The sequence below is a fragment of the Phocoena phocoena genome, chromosome 3 (genome assembly GCF_963924675.1).
Source record: "Phocoena phocoena chromosome 3, mPhoPho1.1, whole genome shotgun sequence".
Classification (NCBI taxonomy): domain Eukaryota; kingdom Metazoa; phylum Chordata; class Mammalia; order Artiodactyla; family Phocoenidae; genus Phocoena; species Phocoena phocoena.
The window spans coordinates 116179218-116197153 of record NC_089221.1 but is presented as its reverse complement, the minus strand read 5'-3'; the positions used below and the strand labels follow the sequence as shown (position 1 = coordinate 116197153).

Genomic DNA, 17936 nt, shown 5'->3' with positions numbered 1-17936 from the left:
CAATCTTACTTCAGAGCCAGGAAGTTGGTCTCATCCTCACTCGGAAAAGAGCGTACAGATTTAAGGGGGCGTGAGTTATCTACAGTTAGTAATTTCTAGCCGTGATACTACTGAGATTTACAACTCTTAGTTTCCAATTCACATCTAAGCACACTAGCTGGGGGCTTACTATGTGTAAGGCACTATGCTAGGTTCAGGAATACAGAGGGGAATCTAGCACACTTCCTGGTTTCAAGGAGCTCACAGTCTAATAGGTAGGAAGAGAAATTTTTTATACTTCTACTGAAAATGACTGTGAACTTTTTTTTTTTTTTTTTTTTTTGTGGTATGTGGGACTCTCACTGTTGTGGCCTCTCCCGTTGCGGAGCACAGGCTCCGGACGCACAGGCTCAGTGGCCACGGCTCACGGGCCCAGCTGCTCCGCGACATGTGGGATCTTCCTGGACCGGGGCATGAACCCGTGTCCCCTGCATCGGCAGGCAGACTCTCAACCACTGCACCACCAGAGAAGCCCGACTGTGAACTTTTAAAATTAATTTTGAATAGGTTATATATATACACGGTACACAATTCAAAAGGATAAACAATTAAAAAAAAAAAAACAACTCCCAGTCCCAAGTGTGGATTTTTAAAGTACCACTGACTGCCAGGAGTGATCTCATATCTGCTAGCAGAGGCACACCATTGTCACAATGCTTTGCTTCCTCCCAGAAAAGATACTCCACCTTTTCAGATATACTTAAGTAGAATCTTTGAAGAGTTTTTGAAAGCAATTCATATTAAATGAAACTACATTTTTCTAATAAACAGTATGCTTAGGTTTAACTTTTCCATGTAAATTCTGACATTGGAGCATGTTCTACACAGCAATAAAAGCAATACATAGGCATATAGGTATCAATATTTAGAACAGATATGTCTAGTGCCTAAAATATAGCTGGTTACAAAATAAAGGCTGGAGTATTTATATCCCACTTCATTTTCAAAGAATTTTAGTTGGCTTTTGGGAAACATATACAATAAGATGCTAAAATATCAATTAAAAAACCAGGGCTAAGCAAACTACAACAGGAAGTCATTGTCAAAGTGTAAAAAGAGGGAAAACTTAAGCAGGCAATAGGGATCTATACAGCTGTATGACTGAGTGACATATGATGAATGATTGATTGATTGATTGACGGACTTGGCTCTGAGATTCCTAAAGGCCAATCTGAAAATGGAGAGGTCAGTGGCATATTCATCACTGGCAAAAAGTAGAACACAAACCAGTTTCTCAGGGAAGCAACACTTTTCCAACTACTTGGCTCTACAAGAAATTTCTCACATGACACTCCCTAAGGCAGCAATGAGTGATGTAGGACAACATCAGAATCCCCACAGCAGTCATTCCCAACTAGGAATCACAGAGTTACCAGGAATATCTTAAGTACTAAGGGTACTAAGCATTTCCTGTAGACTAAATACTAGAGGTCTGGTACATGTGTCACCATTATTTTTCAAATATATGTAGATCATATAATGAATAAAGTTCAAATCCATTAGAATTGTTACTGAAGTCACAACAACTTTTGTCAGTATATTAGTTCCCATCCAGTCAAGCTAAAAATTAGAGTTACAACTATATGAAAATTTACGATACTTATACTTGAAAAGTGTGGAACCACTCAGTAGCCTAGCATTAGGCTTAATCTCTTCACAGGTAATAAATACTTGTGAATTGAAGTGCACTGCTGGAAAAGCTATTCCAGAAATTAAATTCATTATACAAAGCTCCAGTTTTATTATTTATATTATAACAATATTTTATTATTTATAATATACCAAGTAACCTTCATTTCTACTTAAAAAAAAAAATGATGGGAAAATAAGGCTCAGAAAGGGGAAGCATGATTTTACTGGAATACCTTTAACATGTGAACGGGAAAGAACATTAAACTGCAATACATTTAACGTATGAATGGGCTCACTCATATATTCACATATGTTCTAGGGGAATCAAACACAACTTTAAGTAACTTGCTGATAACTGGAAAAAGATGTATTCAAACTTACATTTAAGTGCAGACTCAGGCACCAGGAAAGGTAGTAATAGACAGAGCTTGGGGATTATGTTCCAGGAGGCTTGGATTTCAGTCTTAGCCCCACTCTCTACTAATCACAAAACTTGAGCAAATCACTCTCCCCTCCTCAAGTCTTGGTTTCCTCCCTTGTGATAAGACACACCTGTCTTACTTACCCTCAGAGTGGTTGTGAAGATTAAAGTAATGGATTCAAAAGCACTTTGGTCAACTGCAAAGCACTACTTGGGCAATAACATGCCATAAGATAAACAGAAATAAAATAAAGTATAGGGGGTGTTCAGAGGCAGGAGAGATCACTTCAGGTGTGCAAAGGGACTGATACGGGCTGAGGTTAAGGAAAAAAAAAAGTCCCAGTCAAGTTCTAGGATGGCCAGGAGCTATAACACGCTGGGGAAGGAGTGGGAAGTGAGACTAAAAAGACTAAGAGTCAATGTGGAAGACCCCGAATACTGGGATAAAATTTGGGTTCATCCAGCTGCCAATGGGAGATGTGTGTATGTGTGTGTGGGTGTGTATATGTGTAATTGCCATTAAAAGGTTTCTGACTGAGGTCAAAATTGAACAAAACAGTTGGTTTTAGGACAACTCAGCTACTCAGTGGATGTAGATGGTTTAGAGTTGGGGGTGGGGTGGGGAACAGGGGGTGTTCTTACATGACCTAGAGTGGGAGCAGTGAGACTAGGAAGGAAGTTACTAGTGCTCGTGAGAATCGATGAGTCCTATCACCAAGCATGATGACTGGCTGGATATAAGGGTAAGGGAAAATTGAAAAATGACTTGGATTTTGAACCCGAGACTAGGAGAACAGTAGTCCCATTACTGTTCAGTGGTGCCATAACTGATGTCTGGAGGAGGCAATAGCTGAAAGACAGACAAGACCTTGCAAGCCATGAAAAGGAGCAGAGATTGTTGAAGCCCCAGGCGGAGTCTGACCCTGAGTGACACAGTAATCTACTGGGCATTACTTAGAAAACCGGAGGTTGAGGCTCCATGGTGCCTGACAGCTAGGTGCCATGCTATAGTTCTAATCTGCCAACCACTTTAAAAATCAACATACGAGGGCTTCCCTGGTGGCACAGTGGTTGGGAGTCTGCCTGCCGATGCGGGGGGCGCGGGTTCGTGCCCCGGTTCGGAAGGGTCCCGCATGCCGCGGAGCGTCAGGGCCCGTGAGCCATGGCCGCGGGGCCTGTGCTCCGCGTTGGGAGAGGCCACAGCGGTGAGAGGCCCGCGCAACGCAAAAAAAAAAAAAAAAAAAAAAACCAACATACGAGTCACAAAATTCTAAGTCATACCAACACACAAATATAAGAACACACTAAAAAATCACTGTACTAAAGCTGTAACGATTTTAATTCTTTGTAGATAAGAACTTGAACATTTAAAAAGTTAATATTCAGGAATACTATCATCACACATCTGAAAACACCATGGAAAAGCTGAAATATTTGAAAGTCATATTTCACCTAATTTAAGGGCAATTATTTCCTAACCTGCCTGGGCAAAGGAATAAAGTGTTGAACTTGACAACCACAGTGCTATATGTTCTAGGATCAAGCAACAGCTCTAGGCTAATAATACAAATATGTTTTGAGAGCAATACGGAATATGGATATATGTAAACATGTTCTACCAGCATTAAGGCTTGTTTCTGGCCCTAGCACTGTGCTTCACCTCCTAGCTAGAGATGGAAGGAGTTAGAACATATAAGGTGAAGAATCATTTCAGGTCAAAGCACACAGAACATGAACTCTTAAAACGGTAGTGGCCAGGTCACAGGACAGAAAGAAGGGATATAAACTAACAAAAATCAATGGTGGTGGTTGGACTGAGTTAGAGATGGCCAAGGCAGGTTGATAATCTGGACAGAACAGAACTAAAACACTTTGAGTTGATTTTTTTTTAAGTCTTTTAAAAATTTCTACTATTAGAGTAAAAGCAGCAAATACTACTATAAATTGTACAGCTAGAACCCAAGGACTAGATGTGTAAAATATTTCCTTAGTCAAGAAGAGTTAGCGGTAAAACTCCTGCTTTCATTTCAAAATCTATTTTATGGTCTATATGTGATGTACATTCATTTGCGTGACATTAAAATGAAATAAAATTTTAAAAAAATCAAATAAGTTAACCTAAGTTTGAAAAAATCAAATGATAGTAATCTGAGTAATACAGACCTCCATGTTTATCACATAATCATGTAATAATCAGTTTGGATTCTGGTTCTCCCTAAGGCCATTCTTACTACAATTAATAAAATTATTCATTTATTCACTCACTCAACAAAAATAGACAGAACGCCTCAAAAATATATGTGTGTGCGCACGTGTACGGCACTTGCCAGGGCTAAGGGTATCAAGGTGAATAAGGAAGCAACTCAGCAGGAGGGAATAAAACCCTAGATGAGCCAACAGAGAGGTACAGAAATTATTAAAGAGTTATGTAATAAGGGCAATAATAAAGACTGAACACGCTAGAGAAGGCGTCTGCCATGGTAAACTAGAAAGGTTTCACAAAAGAGGTAGTAGTATACAAGCTGTATCTCAAAGGACAAACTACATTCTTCTGGCAGAGAAGGGAGAGAAAGACTTTCCAGCAGGTGCAAAGGCAGAGAAACTAAGAGCAGACTGAGTGTTCTAGAGAAGGATTAGGATAGGAGAGGTAATAGTATTTTAGCCTTACCAGTAAATGTTCCTTCTTTTTTGTTTTTAAACATATTATCTATATAATAACTTTTTTTTTAAAGGAAAGAATTAACTTTGGGATCAGGTTGGAAGGGAACTCATAGAGGCAAGAAACTGGAGGTAGGGAGACGAATTATAAAGTGATAAAAACCCAGGTAAAAGGCCTAAACCAATAAGACTGTGTAAATGAAAAACATATTTGAGAAATTAGAGATAAAAATAACAGGATATGGTGATGATTGTGAGAGGGTAAGGAAAATGGAAGACTAACTTCCAAGGTTCCCAAATTTTCTTTTCCAGTTTTTCTAACTACATTCTAAACAAAATATGAACTCTGTTACAAATGATATTACAAAACTGGGACATCTTGACAGCCACAGTGGGGAATGATGCATGTCTAGAACACTGCTGTTTTCAAGCAAAAAATAATTTTCCCTCTATGGTTCCTTTGATCAAGAGAGAGATTTCTAACAATTACTCCCATTTTTTTCCCCTACTTTCTAACAACCTCAATAAATTAAATGTTAAGTACTTGAGTACCACAGGAATAACCCGAATAAAAACTCAAGCATATAGATATATATGCTCTTAGGGGTAGAGGAACCACAAAGATCTGGATTTGCATCCCAACATCCCTTATCTGTGTAACTGGGAGCAGGTTACTTTAGCCTCTTTGAGCCTTACTTCCTTTGCCTATTAATACGGACAGTAAGTACCTCAAAGAATTATGGCAGGATTAAACAAAATAAAGTAAAATGCCTAGCAGATCTTGGGCTCCTGATAAACATGCATTCCGTAAGCAAATTCATACTACTGGTCAAAATATAAACTGGTATGACTTAAAAGAAAAAAAAATTGTCATATATCAAGAATCTTAAATATGTGTATACTCTGTGTTTCCATAATACCACTCCTGGCAATAATCCTAGGAAATCACCCTAAAAACAGTAAAGGCTTTATTCACAAAAATGGTCATCAATGAATTATTAATAAAGCTTAAAATCTGAAGCAATTTCAATATCCAATGAAAGAAGAACAGTTAAATAAATTATCCAGGTTAAATAAATTATAAGATTTTCTTAGAATTTATTGTTTCCCTTTCAGGTACGAAAGCACCTGAAGCACATGTTATCTGTGGAAAATACAGAAAAGCACAAAGAAAATTAAAATCACCTATAATACCAAAGTTTTTGGTAATATAGGAAAATAATTCACATTAAGTGAAAAGCAAAACTCAGAACTGAAAATACAGTATGAATTCAACTTTTAGCAATTCTAAAAAAAGATTAGAATATGTATCAAAACATAGCAGTTTTTAATGGGTTATGACACTATAGGGGCTATTTTTTTTTACTTATATTTTTATTAAAATAATCTCTACATTTTGTATACTAGGCGTGTATTACTTGAGAATCAGAAAAACAAAACATCTAATGCTTCTAACCCAGCAACTCAGATTTAAATCACAAAAACCAATGGACAATGTACTTTGGATGGGGGTCCCAAATATAAATCCAAACATGTAAAGAAAAAAATTGGTAGTCAATATCAGTAAAAATATATAAAAGAAAAAACCTTAAAGATCAAGTATAAATACCTTATAACAAGGGGCCACAGAGTAGAAAATCCATAATAAATCAGAAGTGAAAATTAACCTAATACTGACTTCTAAATATGCTATTTCTTAAGATAAGGTGGTCAGAGAAGGATTGTAAAATAATAGTAAAAAATGCATGTGTTCCCTGTTCTTGATGAACTTAGAATCTAGTAGGGGAGATAAGCTATATACCTTGTTATGTATCTATATCAAAAAAAAACTGTGATAAATATTCCAAAAGAGGTATCCACAAAGTGATAAAGGAGCAAAGCAAAAAACACTCTGGGGATTTAGAAAGGCTTTATAGAGGTGAAAGAACCTAGAATGGACAGGCTTTCTTTTCTCTTTATAGGATTTCAATGGATGACAAAATCAAAAGCAAAGTGTAAAGGGGGAATAAAACAATGGAAGCCAGAAAGTACTAGGAAAGCAGAGGATCACCAAATCAGGACTGCTCGCTGTAAATATTCTTTTGGCAACACCCTACTTTCCTTGCCTGATTCTGTGCATGACAAGGATCTGTCTTATCTGTAATTTGGTCTCTTGAGGAGACCAGGAGGGGGTTCTGTGCAGATCTCTGGATAGGTTTATCTCCTACTGTAGGTTAATAAACTTACATGTGGATTTACAAATCAGTCTCCAGTTTGGTTAGTGGGAATCAGTCCCCTAGAGCCTGATTACCCGTGAAGTCACATAAAAAACCCCCAGAACTCCTGCCTTTGTAAAACTGAGAGAGATAGCAGTATGAGTCACTACTAAACAATCAGGCAGGTTTTACCCAACTACAGAACAAGGGTAAAAGATACTTTGGCAGTAGGGATAGTGGGGTGGGGAGGGCTTAAAAACCACCAACCTGTCAAAGGCAGCGGAAAACTGAGAAGCAGCAACAGGTGTTGTGTCCCCCAGGCCTTGTGGAAGCAAAGCCTACAGGAACCCATTCCAGCTGTTGTTGAGAAAATCACTAACAGAAAACACCATGTTACTTACAGGAGCAACTAAGCCCGTGGGCCACAACTACTGAGCCTGCGCTCTAGAGCCCGCGAGCCACAACTACTGAGCCCGTGTGCTGCAACTACTGAAGCCCTCACGCCTAGAGCCTGTGCTCCCCAACAAGAGATGCTACCGCAACGAGAAGCCCATGCACCACAAGGAAGAGTAGCCCCCACTCGCTGCAGCTAGAGAAAGCCCGCGCGCAGCAACGAGACCCAACGCAGCCATAAATGAATGAATGAATGAATGAATGAGTGAATAAATGAACTAGGCAAGTGATTACTAAAGGAGGGAATGAGCCCTTGGCAGGTGGGGAGTTAGTGAAACAACTCTAAGAAACAAATGCATAAATTAACAAGAAAAATCTGATTGTGTAGTAAAGGGAGAGGCAGCTGGACAAAATGACCAGTGTACAGTGTGATCACTGGTGGACATATGGTATAGTCTTGAAACAAAGAGAATGTAAAGACAATAAGATAGAGGTATTAAAAATTACATGCACACATAAAATAAGACAAACTTTAGAAAACAACTATATGAAGCACTTGAGTGCCTAAAAACCTCAACAGTGGCTCAATGTTTCAAAAATAGACCTCCTGCTGTAAGAGGAGAGTGCAGGTGAAAAGTGAGTAGAGGGCCTCACACTTAAACGTTATATATTCTTTTGTACAATATCATTTTTATTTAAAGTTCTCTAAACCGCACACTGATCCACAAAACATATTCTATTGACTTTAATAAACAGCATATGATACTACAATATTATTCAGATTTTTATTTAATTTTGGAATTATATGCAAGAAAAGGACACTTAAGGATAATCATTAAAAGCCATAATCTCCTATTTCAGTTAGGGCTTAAATTCTGTGTTTGAACACAGGTTGAGAATAAATTATATTGGATTGTACACTGGAAACCTGACTATAATTATTACATTATATAGAAACAAAGTAGAGAGGTATTTTAAAGTCCACCTAATCTGAAACAAAGAGGAAACATTGGAGGAGGAGGTTAAAAAAAAAAAGGCGGGTAGGCTTCCACTCCTCTTGGAAGACTCCCAGATGGAAGAAACATGGTACTAGCCTGGATACTGCCACAATTATTACATTATCTCAAATCAAAGAAAAGGAGTATTTTAGAGACCACCTTTCCCCCAGATAAAGATAAAAGATTAAGGGATTAAAAAAATTATGGCAGATATGCTTTTACTCCTGTTGCAAGTTCTGGACAGCTGAGATAGGTAAGATACACATTCAAAACAAATCAGTGCTACTAAAAGCATCATTTAATTCTATCATACAGAAAGAAAAGGATGGTTTATTTAATAAAGTTGGTGCTGCTCCAATTGGTTACTACTCAGTAGGAAAAGTTAGATTGTCCATCACACATGCCACTTACAAAAATATTCCAGATGGACCAGAGATCTAAAGGTAAAAATAAATGAAGCATTAGAAAGAAAAGCTGAAAAATATTTATATAGGCTCAAGGTGGCGGGGGGAGGTCCTCTTCCCAAGCAATTAAATCCTTCTTAGAAGCCATTAAGAAAGGTCTAAGAGATCTGATGATACAAACATTTTATTTTTCTGTGCAGCAAAGCAACCCATAAACAGTTAAAAGACAAATGAGAGAAAATACACACTTGACAGGTAAAGGGGTTAATGTGCTAAATATGCACAGAACTTGTACAGAATAAGAAAACTTCCATTTTTTCAAATACGCAAAAGATTGGCATAAATAACTCATAAAAAATGTAAGAGGCCAATAAACATAGAAAAAGATCAGTAGTCATGAAATGCTAGATACTATTTTTCGCCCATCAGATTGCCAAAAACAACAAAGGCCAATGACACCAGTGATGGCAAGGATGAAGGGAAACAAGCATTGCCTGAATGCTGGTGGGAGTATGAAAAGCTAAAATCTCATAGGAAAATAACCTGGCATTACCTAATGAAATAAAAATATATACATGTACTCCTTAACCCAACAATCCTGGATAGCTAAACTACAGAAATAAAACCATGATTACACAAAGATATATGTACAAGTATATTAACTGCAGCATTGTTTGTTAAGTGCCCCAAATTTTAAAATACCTTGAATGCCCATCATAAAGGATACATCCATTCTATGGAATATAATGTAGTTATCTAAAAGGATGAGTAAGAGCTACAGGTACTGATGCCCATGGTCTAATGTTAAATGGAAAAAAGAAAAAAAGCAGGCTACAGATATTGTGCAGTATGATACCATTTGCTAAAAAAAAAAAAAAAAAGCAACCTTTTGTAGAGATATAAATGTTTTCATACTTTTTTGTACCAGTATTGAGAAAGGCGCACAAAGCTTCTTTGATAAGTGGAAGCTGGTAAAGGATGGAGACTGTTGGCTTTCCCGTGTTTATGCTTGGCTGTTTGACATTCTGCAAAATGCAAGTTTTGCTTTTATAACAAAAAAAGAAAAATCCACTATTTTTGGTTTGTGTGTTTATTTACCATACGTATATATGTGACGGTCCCAAGGCCTCTGCCACTTACATGGACCAATAATGAACCAGAAACACAAGGAGGACACAGAGTTAGAAAAGAAGTTAGAGGTAAAGGCACAAAAATCCATTAAAACTAATTTTGCAACTAGACTTTTTTTTTTTTTCACATAACAGGCCTATTTTGAAATACAAATAAAGTTACTATTCCATGAGGGGGAAAAAAAGCTGTTTATCTACTTAATCTAAAAATCTCAGTTATTTGTCAGCATAGCTTTGGTGAGGAAGATGCCCACCTAACAAACCCTTTTCAACAAAACTTGATCAACAAGATCCTGACTTATGGCTTTGGAACTGTTTTCCAAAAAAAAGCGTTCATTAATGGATCAGGACTACATTTTGGAAGATTTCTGGATCTAAAAGTATCTAGAAAGAGGATATTAATGGAGCCTAAAATTGCAAAGTGTTTTCAATCACTTCAAAAACTCATTCATTCAACCCTCAATTACTCATCCTTAACAGGGGGCGCCCTGCCATGCATTACTCAAAACTAAGCATGCCTGAAAACATCTTAAACATAACTGAATGAAAATCTGCCCAATCACAGGCCAGCTGCTTGCAAACTCCACCCTTGAGTACAGGAAGAACACTTTTGATTGGAAGACAGTTGTGTTTACTACGGGTGTGTGGTGCAAATTGGAAAGGCCCACATGCCTAGGGTCCAAAGGAAATCTCTTTAATGAAAAAGGAAAACAAACGGCCAGTTTTGATCCTATATTAATTATTGTCATTAACAGAACCTCATCATCACAACAGCAATTCTTGAGCAATTTTGCAAGATGGTAAAAAATTTTAAAGGCTCTGAGTTTTGTTGTGGCTGTTTTCTCACCTATGTCCCTTGATTATACACACAAGACAAGCGTAAGAGTATTCTTAAAACCAAAACTGCCTTTGTTTTTATATGCATAAAGCTTTATGCAAGACCTCAACACAGTTGTAATATACACTTTGCTTTAATTTCCAAGAATCACTGCAACTTTTTACTTGGTTTGAGAAACCAATTCCAAGGGCAGTGGTAGAACTACTCAGTATTTAGCTTACTAGGTGTCCAGCATCTCAGTGAGCTTCAAAAACCTCTGCCCTTAGGGAGCCCAGCAAACAACAAAGTGAATGGGTAGCCATTTCAGGTGCAGAGCTCATTAGCAATTCATCTGATGGAGGAAACAACTAGAACATAAAACTTTGACTGAAACTCTAGGACAGACTAAACCTTTGGTCAAAATATGCATATAATGGTGGATCTTACTTAAGTTTTGCATTTAAGGGGGTAGAGTAAATTACTGGATCTGAGAGGGACACCTCTCTCCCGTCCAAGCCTATAAAAAGCAATCTTCTAAAGAAAGCGCAAAGGAATTTAAATCCAAATCCCCTTTCTTAATAATCATCCTCACCCCACTATGTTCCTGTTATCTCTACAAATTCGCCCCACTGAAGCCTCATAAATGTCCAAGCAGCCTTTTTCTTATAGAGCATGGAGAAAGATCAAAGTGAACGAACTCAAGTAACAGAAGCCTAAGCCAACCACAAGCAAAACAACCCATAAAGCTTGCGTATCAGGAAGAAAATTTAAAAAGCCTAACACCACTGATCAATAGGTAGAAAAACGAACATCAGAAACCTGCAATATTAATATCAAATCTTACGAGTTCCTGTTTACAGCAAATAAAATATCTGCAGAAACAAGTTCATCAAGAAAAATTTCCTTCTGCCTGAACATCTATCACAATCCAAAAGAATCCCCCTATTTTTTACAGCCTTATCTCAACAGAGAAGCTAGGGCCGTTATCAGAATGAGGAACTAAAGAGGTTTGCCAAAGCTCAAAGGCAGTATTTTGCCGCCACATTAACAAAAATAACACAACATGATCCCAAATGCTAGTTAAGTTCTATTACTGAACAACTTTAATCACAACATACACCAAGACAAGTATTCAAAATCGGCCGAGCCCCAACACAAAGTTTCAAAACAAAACCTCTCCCAAGGTTTGGGGGAGTAGCCCAGCTACGAGCAAAAAAGTACCACCCAGCAGCTCCATTCGGCTGCCAAGACAGATCTCAAACTTATCAAAAACAGCTACAACAGCAGCTCCTGTCACCCAGAAGCGCAGAGAGAGGAGCCTGAAGAGAATCCTGAGAGCTGGCCTTTCTGGAGACCGCCAGGCCGAGCCCGGCTCAGACAAGGAGGAAGTAACTGCCAGCTAAAACAGCCCCGAGCAGCTCCAACTGCAGCCTCTCTGTCTCCTACAAGTGCCCACATTCCCGCCCCACTCGGGGCTCCGGGAAGAAGAGAACTGGGCGCAGGTCTCCCGGGAGAGGCTGGGGGCTACAGGTCCGCGTCTTCAAGGAGGCAACGGCAGCACCGGCCGAACTCTGAGGGGCCCGGGAGCCCAGGGTGTGAGAGCCTGCTCCGAAGGCGTGTTTGGCGGGTGGGGGGGAAACGCTGAGAAAGGGGTCGCTCAGGAGGCGGGGCCTGCCGGGCGGAGGCTGTAGCTCCTAGTGCCCCGGCCGCCCCCCGGGGTAAACCGGGGCGCGAACCCCGACGCGGAAGCCATGCTGGCCAGAGCTCGGGGTGCTGAGATGCCGGCGGGGGGCGCTGAGGAGATCTGGGGTCGCGGAACTGGGTCACCCCCACCCCACCGCCCCCTCACAAAGGCCCCCAGGGAGGCCGCCCGCAGGCCGTGCAACCCCGGCCTCGAGTGCCCGCCTCGGCCGCCACTCACCGCTAAGTCCTGGGGCACCGCCCCGCTCATGGCCCGCACCGTGCCGGCCCGCCAGGCCCGAGTGCGCAGCGCAGGCCCCGGATCTCCGCCCGCCGCCGCCGCCGCGGGGACCGAGGCCGAGGACGAGGCCGCGGTGTCCGCGAACAGAAGCAGCAGCCGCTTGCCCACCGGGGAGGCCGCCGCGTCCGCCATCGCCAGGGCCGGCCAGACCCGCGCTCCCGCCCGCCGCCTCCCACCACCTCCGCCGCCGAGCTCCCGATCCGCCCGCAAGGCCTCCCTCCGCACCACCCGCGGCCGCGGCTCCCCCCCCCCCAAACAGCCACCACCAACCACCGGCGCCGCGCAGCGCCCCCCGTGGCCGGGAGCGGAGCCGCAACCCGGGCCCCGCACAGCGCCCCCCGCGCTCCGGAGCGGGACGGCAGCTCCGGGCCCCTTGCAGCGCTCCTCCCCAACCTCCCCGGGGCCTGCAGTGCCCCCTGCGGCAGGGAGGGGAATTGCAGTTTCGGCCGGGGTGGGGAAGTGGGCGGGTCCTTCAGTCCCCCGTGGCACCATCCTGGTGCCATATTTCCTTCAGGGGGCCCCTTTATCTGAGAAGGCTTTGGCTTACCCTCCTCGGACACCAAAGACTTTTACTGGACTGGGGGCCTGAGGGGCAAATTACCTAGAGAGTTGATATTTTGAGCTAAAAAGTTAGTGCCCCAATACCCCATTGATTTCCGAACCTGAAAATAGGCACTACCCCTCCTGTCATTATCTTTTAGGAAACTTTCTTCCCATTCGTCCATGGGACACAATTATCTTTCTTCTCACTGGTCCATAACATGGTACCATCCCATTCTATATTACCAATACTTCATAGGTTCCTTTCCAATTGACCAATGTGTTACACACCCATTGTATGTAATAATGCCACCCTTTACATTGGCTGAAGGCCAGCATGCTTCCAACATCTCAGTATTTTGACATAACCCCATGGAGCTTCTTCCCCTTCCAAATCAGCCAACGTTATGAAGTCCAGGTGTTTCTCAATTCAACTTTCAGGGGAATTGGAAAGAGACCAGAAGTTTATACATCTTACCATGGAAGTAGTGGGGCTGGGGACAAAGAAAACCTCACCACTCCTATCTGAATTCACAGGCGTGGAAGATTGATACTCCTGTTAGAAAAGGGGCTGTAGAGAAGGAGAGATACAGAGATTTTTTTGCCTAGATTTTTATTCACACTGGGCAATGAGAAACCTAAGTCATTAACGTTGGTCATGTTAGAGACTAGCACAAGTTCCATGGCCTTATGGATGCAGAGTATATGTGGAAACAGATATAAACCAGAAAAAGGTCCAGTATTAATGCATGGTTACTACCGTAAAAGTGCCCATTTTTTTCACTGGTCTGACCTACAGACAGTTAAGAGCAGTAGACTTATGTGCCTACCCAGAAGTCTGTCCATAGCCTTCTTTACCCTTGACCTACTTGTCTTCTAGCAAAAGTTGGGGGCAATAGGGAGGTACCAATTATTGACTTCAGTCAAAGTACAACATCCAGGGAATTCACTCTAGAACTAACCCTGTGGAGCACCAAGGAAACTTTTCCTTGGACTTTTTTTCTCTCTATTCGTTATAACTTCCATTTCCCATAGCTAACCTGAGGCCCGACTCAGTGTTTTTCTGCACCAAGAGACACCTCTTAAAGCACACAGCCCAAAAATTGTAGTTGGTAGGAGAGGAACAGGGGTGAATCCATACATGACCTAGCTGCCTTGCAGCTTTTCCATTAAAATTCACTGCTGGGATTTTCTCCCATATGGAGCTCTAATTACTGTCCCACTGTCCAAAGCTGGCTTCTCACAGCACTGACACAGAAATGTGCCTAAGCCCAGGGATGGGAAGGCAAAGGTAAAAAAATTAATTCAACAAATATGGCAGATACTTTTCATATGCCAGTAACTTCAAAGTGTTCGGACACAACACTGAATAAAAACAAAACCTTTGCCCTCATGAAGTTTATATTCTTTCCTATACTTCAGGAATGGAAAATAAAATCACATTTGCCGGGGCTTCCCTGGTGGCACAGTGGTTGAGAGTCTGCCTGCCGATGCTGGGGACACGGGTTCGTGCCCCGGTCTGGGAAGATCCCACATACCGCGGAGCGGCTGAGCCTGCGCGTCCGGAGCCTGTGCTCCGCAACAGTGAGAGGCCCGCGTACCGCGAAAAAAAAAAAAATCACATTTGCCTTCACAGAAAATAAACAGTAGAAAAACCCAACAAAAAAACTGAACAGAAAGGAAAAAAAGCAGAGGGAAGTAATTTTAGATGTTCAGGCTTTACCCCTGCTCAAACAGTAGGTGAAACAAAACAGCAGTTCTGAAGAAAGAACGAATCTATAATTCTGAGATTCTTTAACCACATGCTATTGTCCTACCCCCTCAAAGCCCTTCTTCCTTTGTTTCCAGGGCAGGTGACAACTCCCACTCTTTTTAGAGTGTTTTTTTCATCCCCTCAAAGTTCCTGCTCCAGGTAATGAAGCCAATCCTGTCCTCTTGCACACTTCATTGGTATTCATTGATGAGTGCCACCAATTTGAAGCAGGAAACTGGGTTGGAGGCTAAGCAACTTGACTCTTCTTGCCACCTGGCAAGTCAGCACCAAAACTGGTAAAAGAAAGGCTATGCCTTAGGGACAAGAGGCTCCTGCTTGGCTCTCTAAGCAACTATATTTCACCCACACACATTGGAAGAATGCTAACGCTAACGTAGGGAGAAGAAAGGGTGGAATAGAAATGTCTAAAGAGAGAAAGAGAGAGAGCCATACAGCTTCTTTCAGCAAATGAACATTCCACATTGAAGCATTAGGGAAAATACCACCTTATAGAGCAAAAGAGAAGCTCTGCTGCTAGGATAATTTTCCAAAATCAGTATTTTCAGGATGGAGAAATTGCCTAGGTCTTTGGAATCTGAATTCTGATGACTTTATCTCCATCTCTCCATGACAGAACATGTGAAAACTCTGAAAAGACATTCCTGGTCAAGGCTCCTATCATGCCTTCTCCCCACTTCCCAAAGCCTACAAACCAATCTAGACAAGTTTCTAACTGCACCATCAAGCATTTCTCAGGGAGCAAGAATGTACTAATACTTGACTTCACCCTGCTGGAAGTGAGTGGCAGGAGGGAAGAGGAGATGGGTATAAGTACCAGGGAAACAAGAGATCAAATCAGACTGCCAGAAATAACCAAGGCCTTAACAGAAGCTGGGTATAGGATATAACTACTGTGGCGCAAAGGGCCCAGCAACCAAATACTGCCCTCAAGGGGCAAAGGCCCAGCCATGTCATAGAAGGGGCTGGAACAGTTAGGCGGCCTTCTCCCCGCTTCCTCCTTGCCTTTCTTTGTGAAGAGAGGAAGAAGACACTGTAGTACACAAGGTTACTTGGGAAAATGGATTATTCTAATAAAACTTTATTTTTTCAAACACAGCCACAGAGGCAGGACCTCATGTTTAACATACACAGACTTATGGATTTTTTTAAAATATAAAACAAAGTTTACGAAAAAATTTTTTTCCACTTTTTGTATTTGTAATCCCATTAGCACAGGGACTTTGGCAGCAGGTGGGAGTGAAGGGCAGCTGGAGCTGCCACTGGGCAGTCACCGGGCACAGGAGGAGAGCACCAGCCTGGGAGTGGCTTCACTCACACACGCAGGAATACTCACCTACTGGTCAGCCACACCACACACACAACACAGATGCAGATGTCTACCCAGGGTCAACCACAGCCCGGCAGAGGTGTGCTCCACTCTGGGTAAGCCCAATATGTGAAAATCCAAAGAGTCAAAACAGCTAAAGTAGAGGGAGGTTGCTTGCTTTACAAAAGAAGCAATCACAGGCTGCTTTTAAATGGTCAGCAGTCCAAATGCATTGGAAAACAGCATTTGGTTTACACAGAACTGTTGGAACAGATCTACTGTGTAAAGCAAAATAAACCACTTCTCGAAAAGGCTTGTCCCAGGGCCACAGGTACTTAGATTGGGAAGCAAGATGGTAGCTCCAGCTAGTTTAACTTTCCAGATCTTAAAGTAATGGAATTCATATATGGCATCTACAGATCTTCCCCCCTAAGGATGGTGCCCTAGAGCTTTGGGGAACTCAGGGTGGAGGCAGAATTATTGCCCTCACTTCTTAAGCTTTGGGTCTGCAGAGACCCCACTGGCATTACCAGTGGCCTATTGTAAGCTGGCACAGCCCCTGTGTAGCAGAGAGCCCAGGGATGAGGATGCCCCAGGAGGAAAAGAAGCTGGCACCAGGGAAATTATGGCCTAAAGAGGGAAAAGAGCCAGGGGAGGGATGAAACCAAGGATGGGCAACTCCTGGGCTCATGGTTTCCTTAGATTCTCCAGAAAGCCTCTCTCAAGCCCCTACAGACCTAGTAGCTCACTGGTAACATTTGGTAACTAGCAGGAGAAGTGAAGGAGCCCTGAAAGGGTAGAACTTCTGAGGGCTGGAGGCTGAAAAGAAACAGCCACCTCCTCTGGAGTGGAGGCGAGGAGGCTAGGGCCTCACTGATGCTCCTATCCAACATGTGGCAGACCCAGAAAATGACAGGTTCAATTCCATGAGGAAGAAAACACACAGACTTTGGTCTTCTTCCCTAACATGAGCAACTGGTTCCTTCAAAACCCTGGAAAAATGCCCTTCTCCCAATAAACAGGAAGGGCAGGTCCAATTTGGTACCGTAGGTTCTAAGCAAAGCTGGACAAAGCCTCACAAGCTATTGTGGCAGCAGCTTCAGTAGGCATCTCCACTGGAGCCAGCCTTACAGGGCTTCTGCAGTCCTTAAACCCACCACCATGGCCACTGAGACCCATTGCCCAGGCTCAAGTTGTGGCTGTGAAACAAAAAAAGAAATTCAATCCAACAACAAACTCCCAGCTGCTTCTCAGTCTTTGCTTTACACATCCTGAGCCAATCCTTCGGTGAGCCTCAACCTCCCTGAGGTCTCTCAGGGCCAATTAGAGACAAACATTTCCTAGCAGGAGTGGAAGACAAGCAAACTAGTATATGCTGACATCCCCTTCCTCTTTCTCAAGCAGGTCAGAAAAGAGGCTGGGCCTGGATCTTTTAACAATAGGTTTCTCTAAAGTTAGTGCTGGGGTGCCTGCTGGGGACTGAACACTACTTCTGCTGCAGGTCAGCCTCAATATAGGGCCTTCCTTCCTTGTTCTTGACCCTCGAAGGGCAGAGGGTAAGCGGGAAAGGTCCCATCAGTAGGGAGGGAAAGAAAGAGATGGAGCCCTTCAGCCCTGCCTCAGTTGCCCACATATGCCTGCATCTACT

At 42.3% G+C, this 17936-nt stretch overlaps 1 protein-coding gene across 1 annotated transcript in view; it reads right to left on the bottom strand.

Moving 5' to 3' along the window:
- Positions 1-12800, bottom strand: part of KDM3B (lysine demethylase 3B) — a 58245-nt gene extending 45445 nt beyond the window's left edge. Inside the window, exon 1 of the mRNA XM_065874111.1 lies at positions 12609-12800. Within this exon, the coding sequence (XP_065730183.1) occupies positions 12609-12800 (192 nt within the window). The remainder of the gene's footprint in view (positions 1-12608) is intronic.
- Between the last annotated feature and the right edge of the window lie 5136 nt (positions 12801-17936).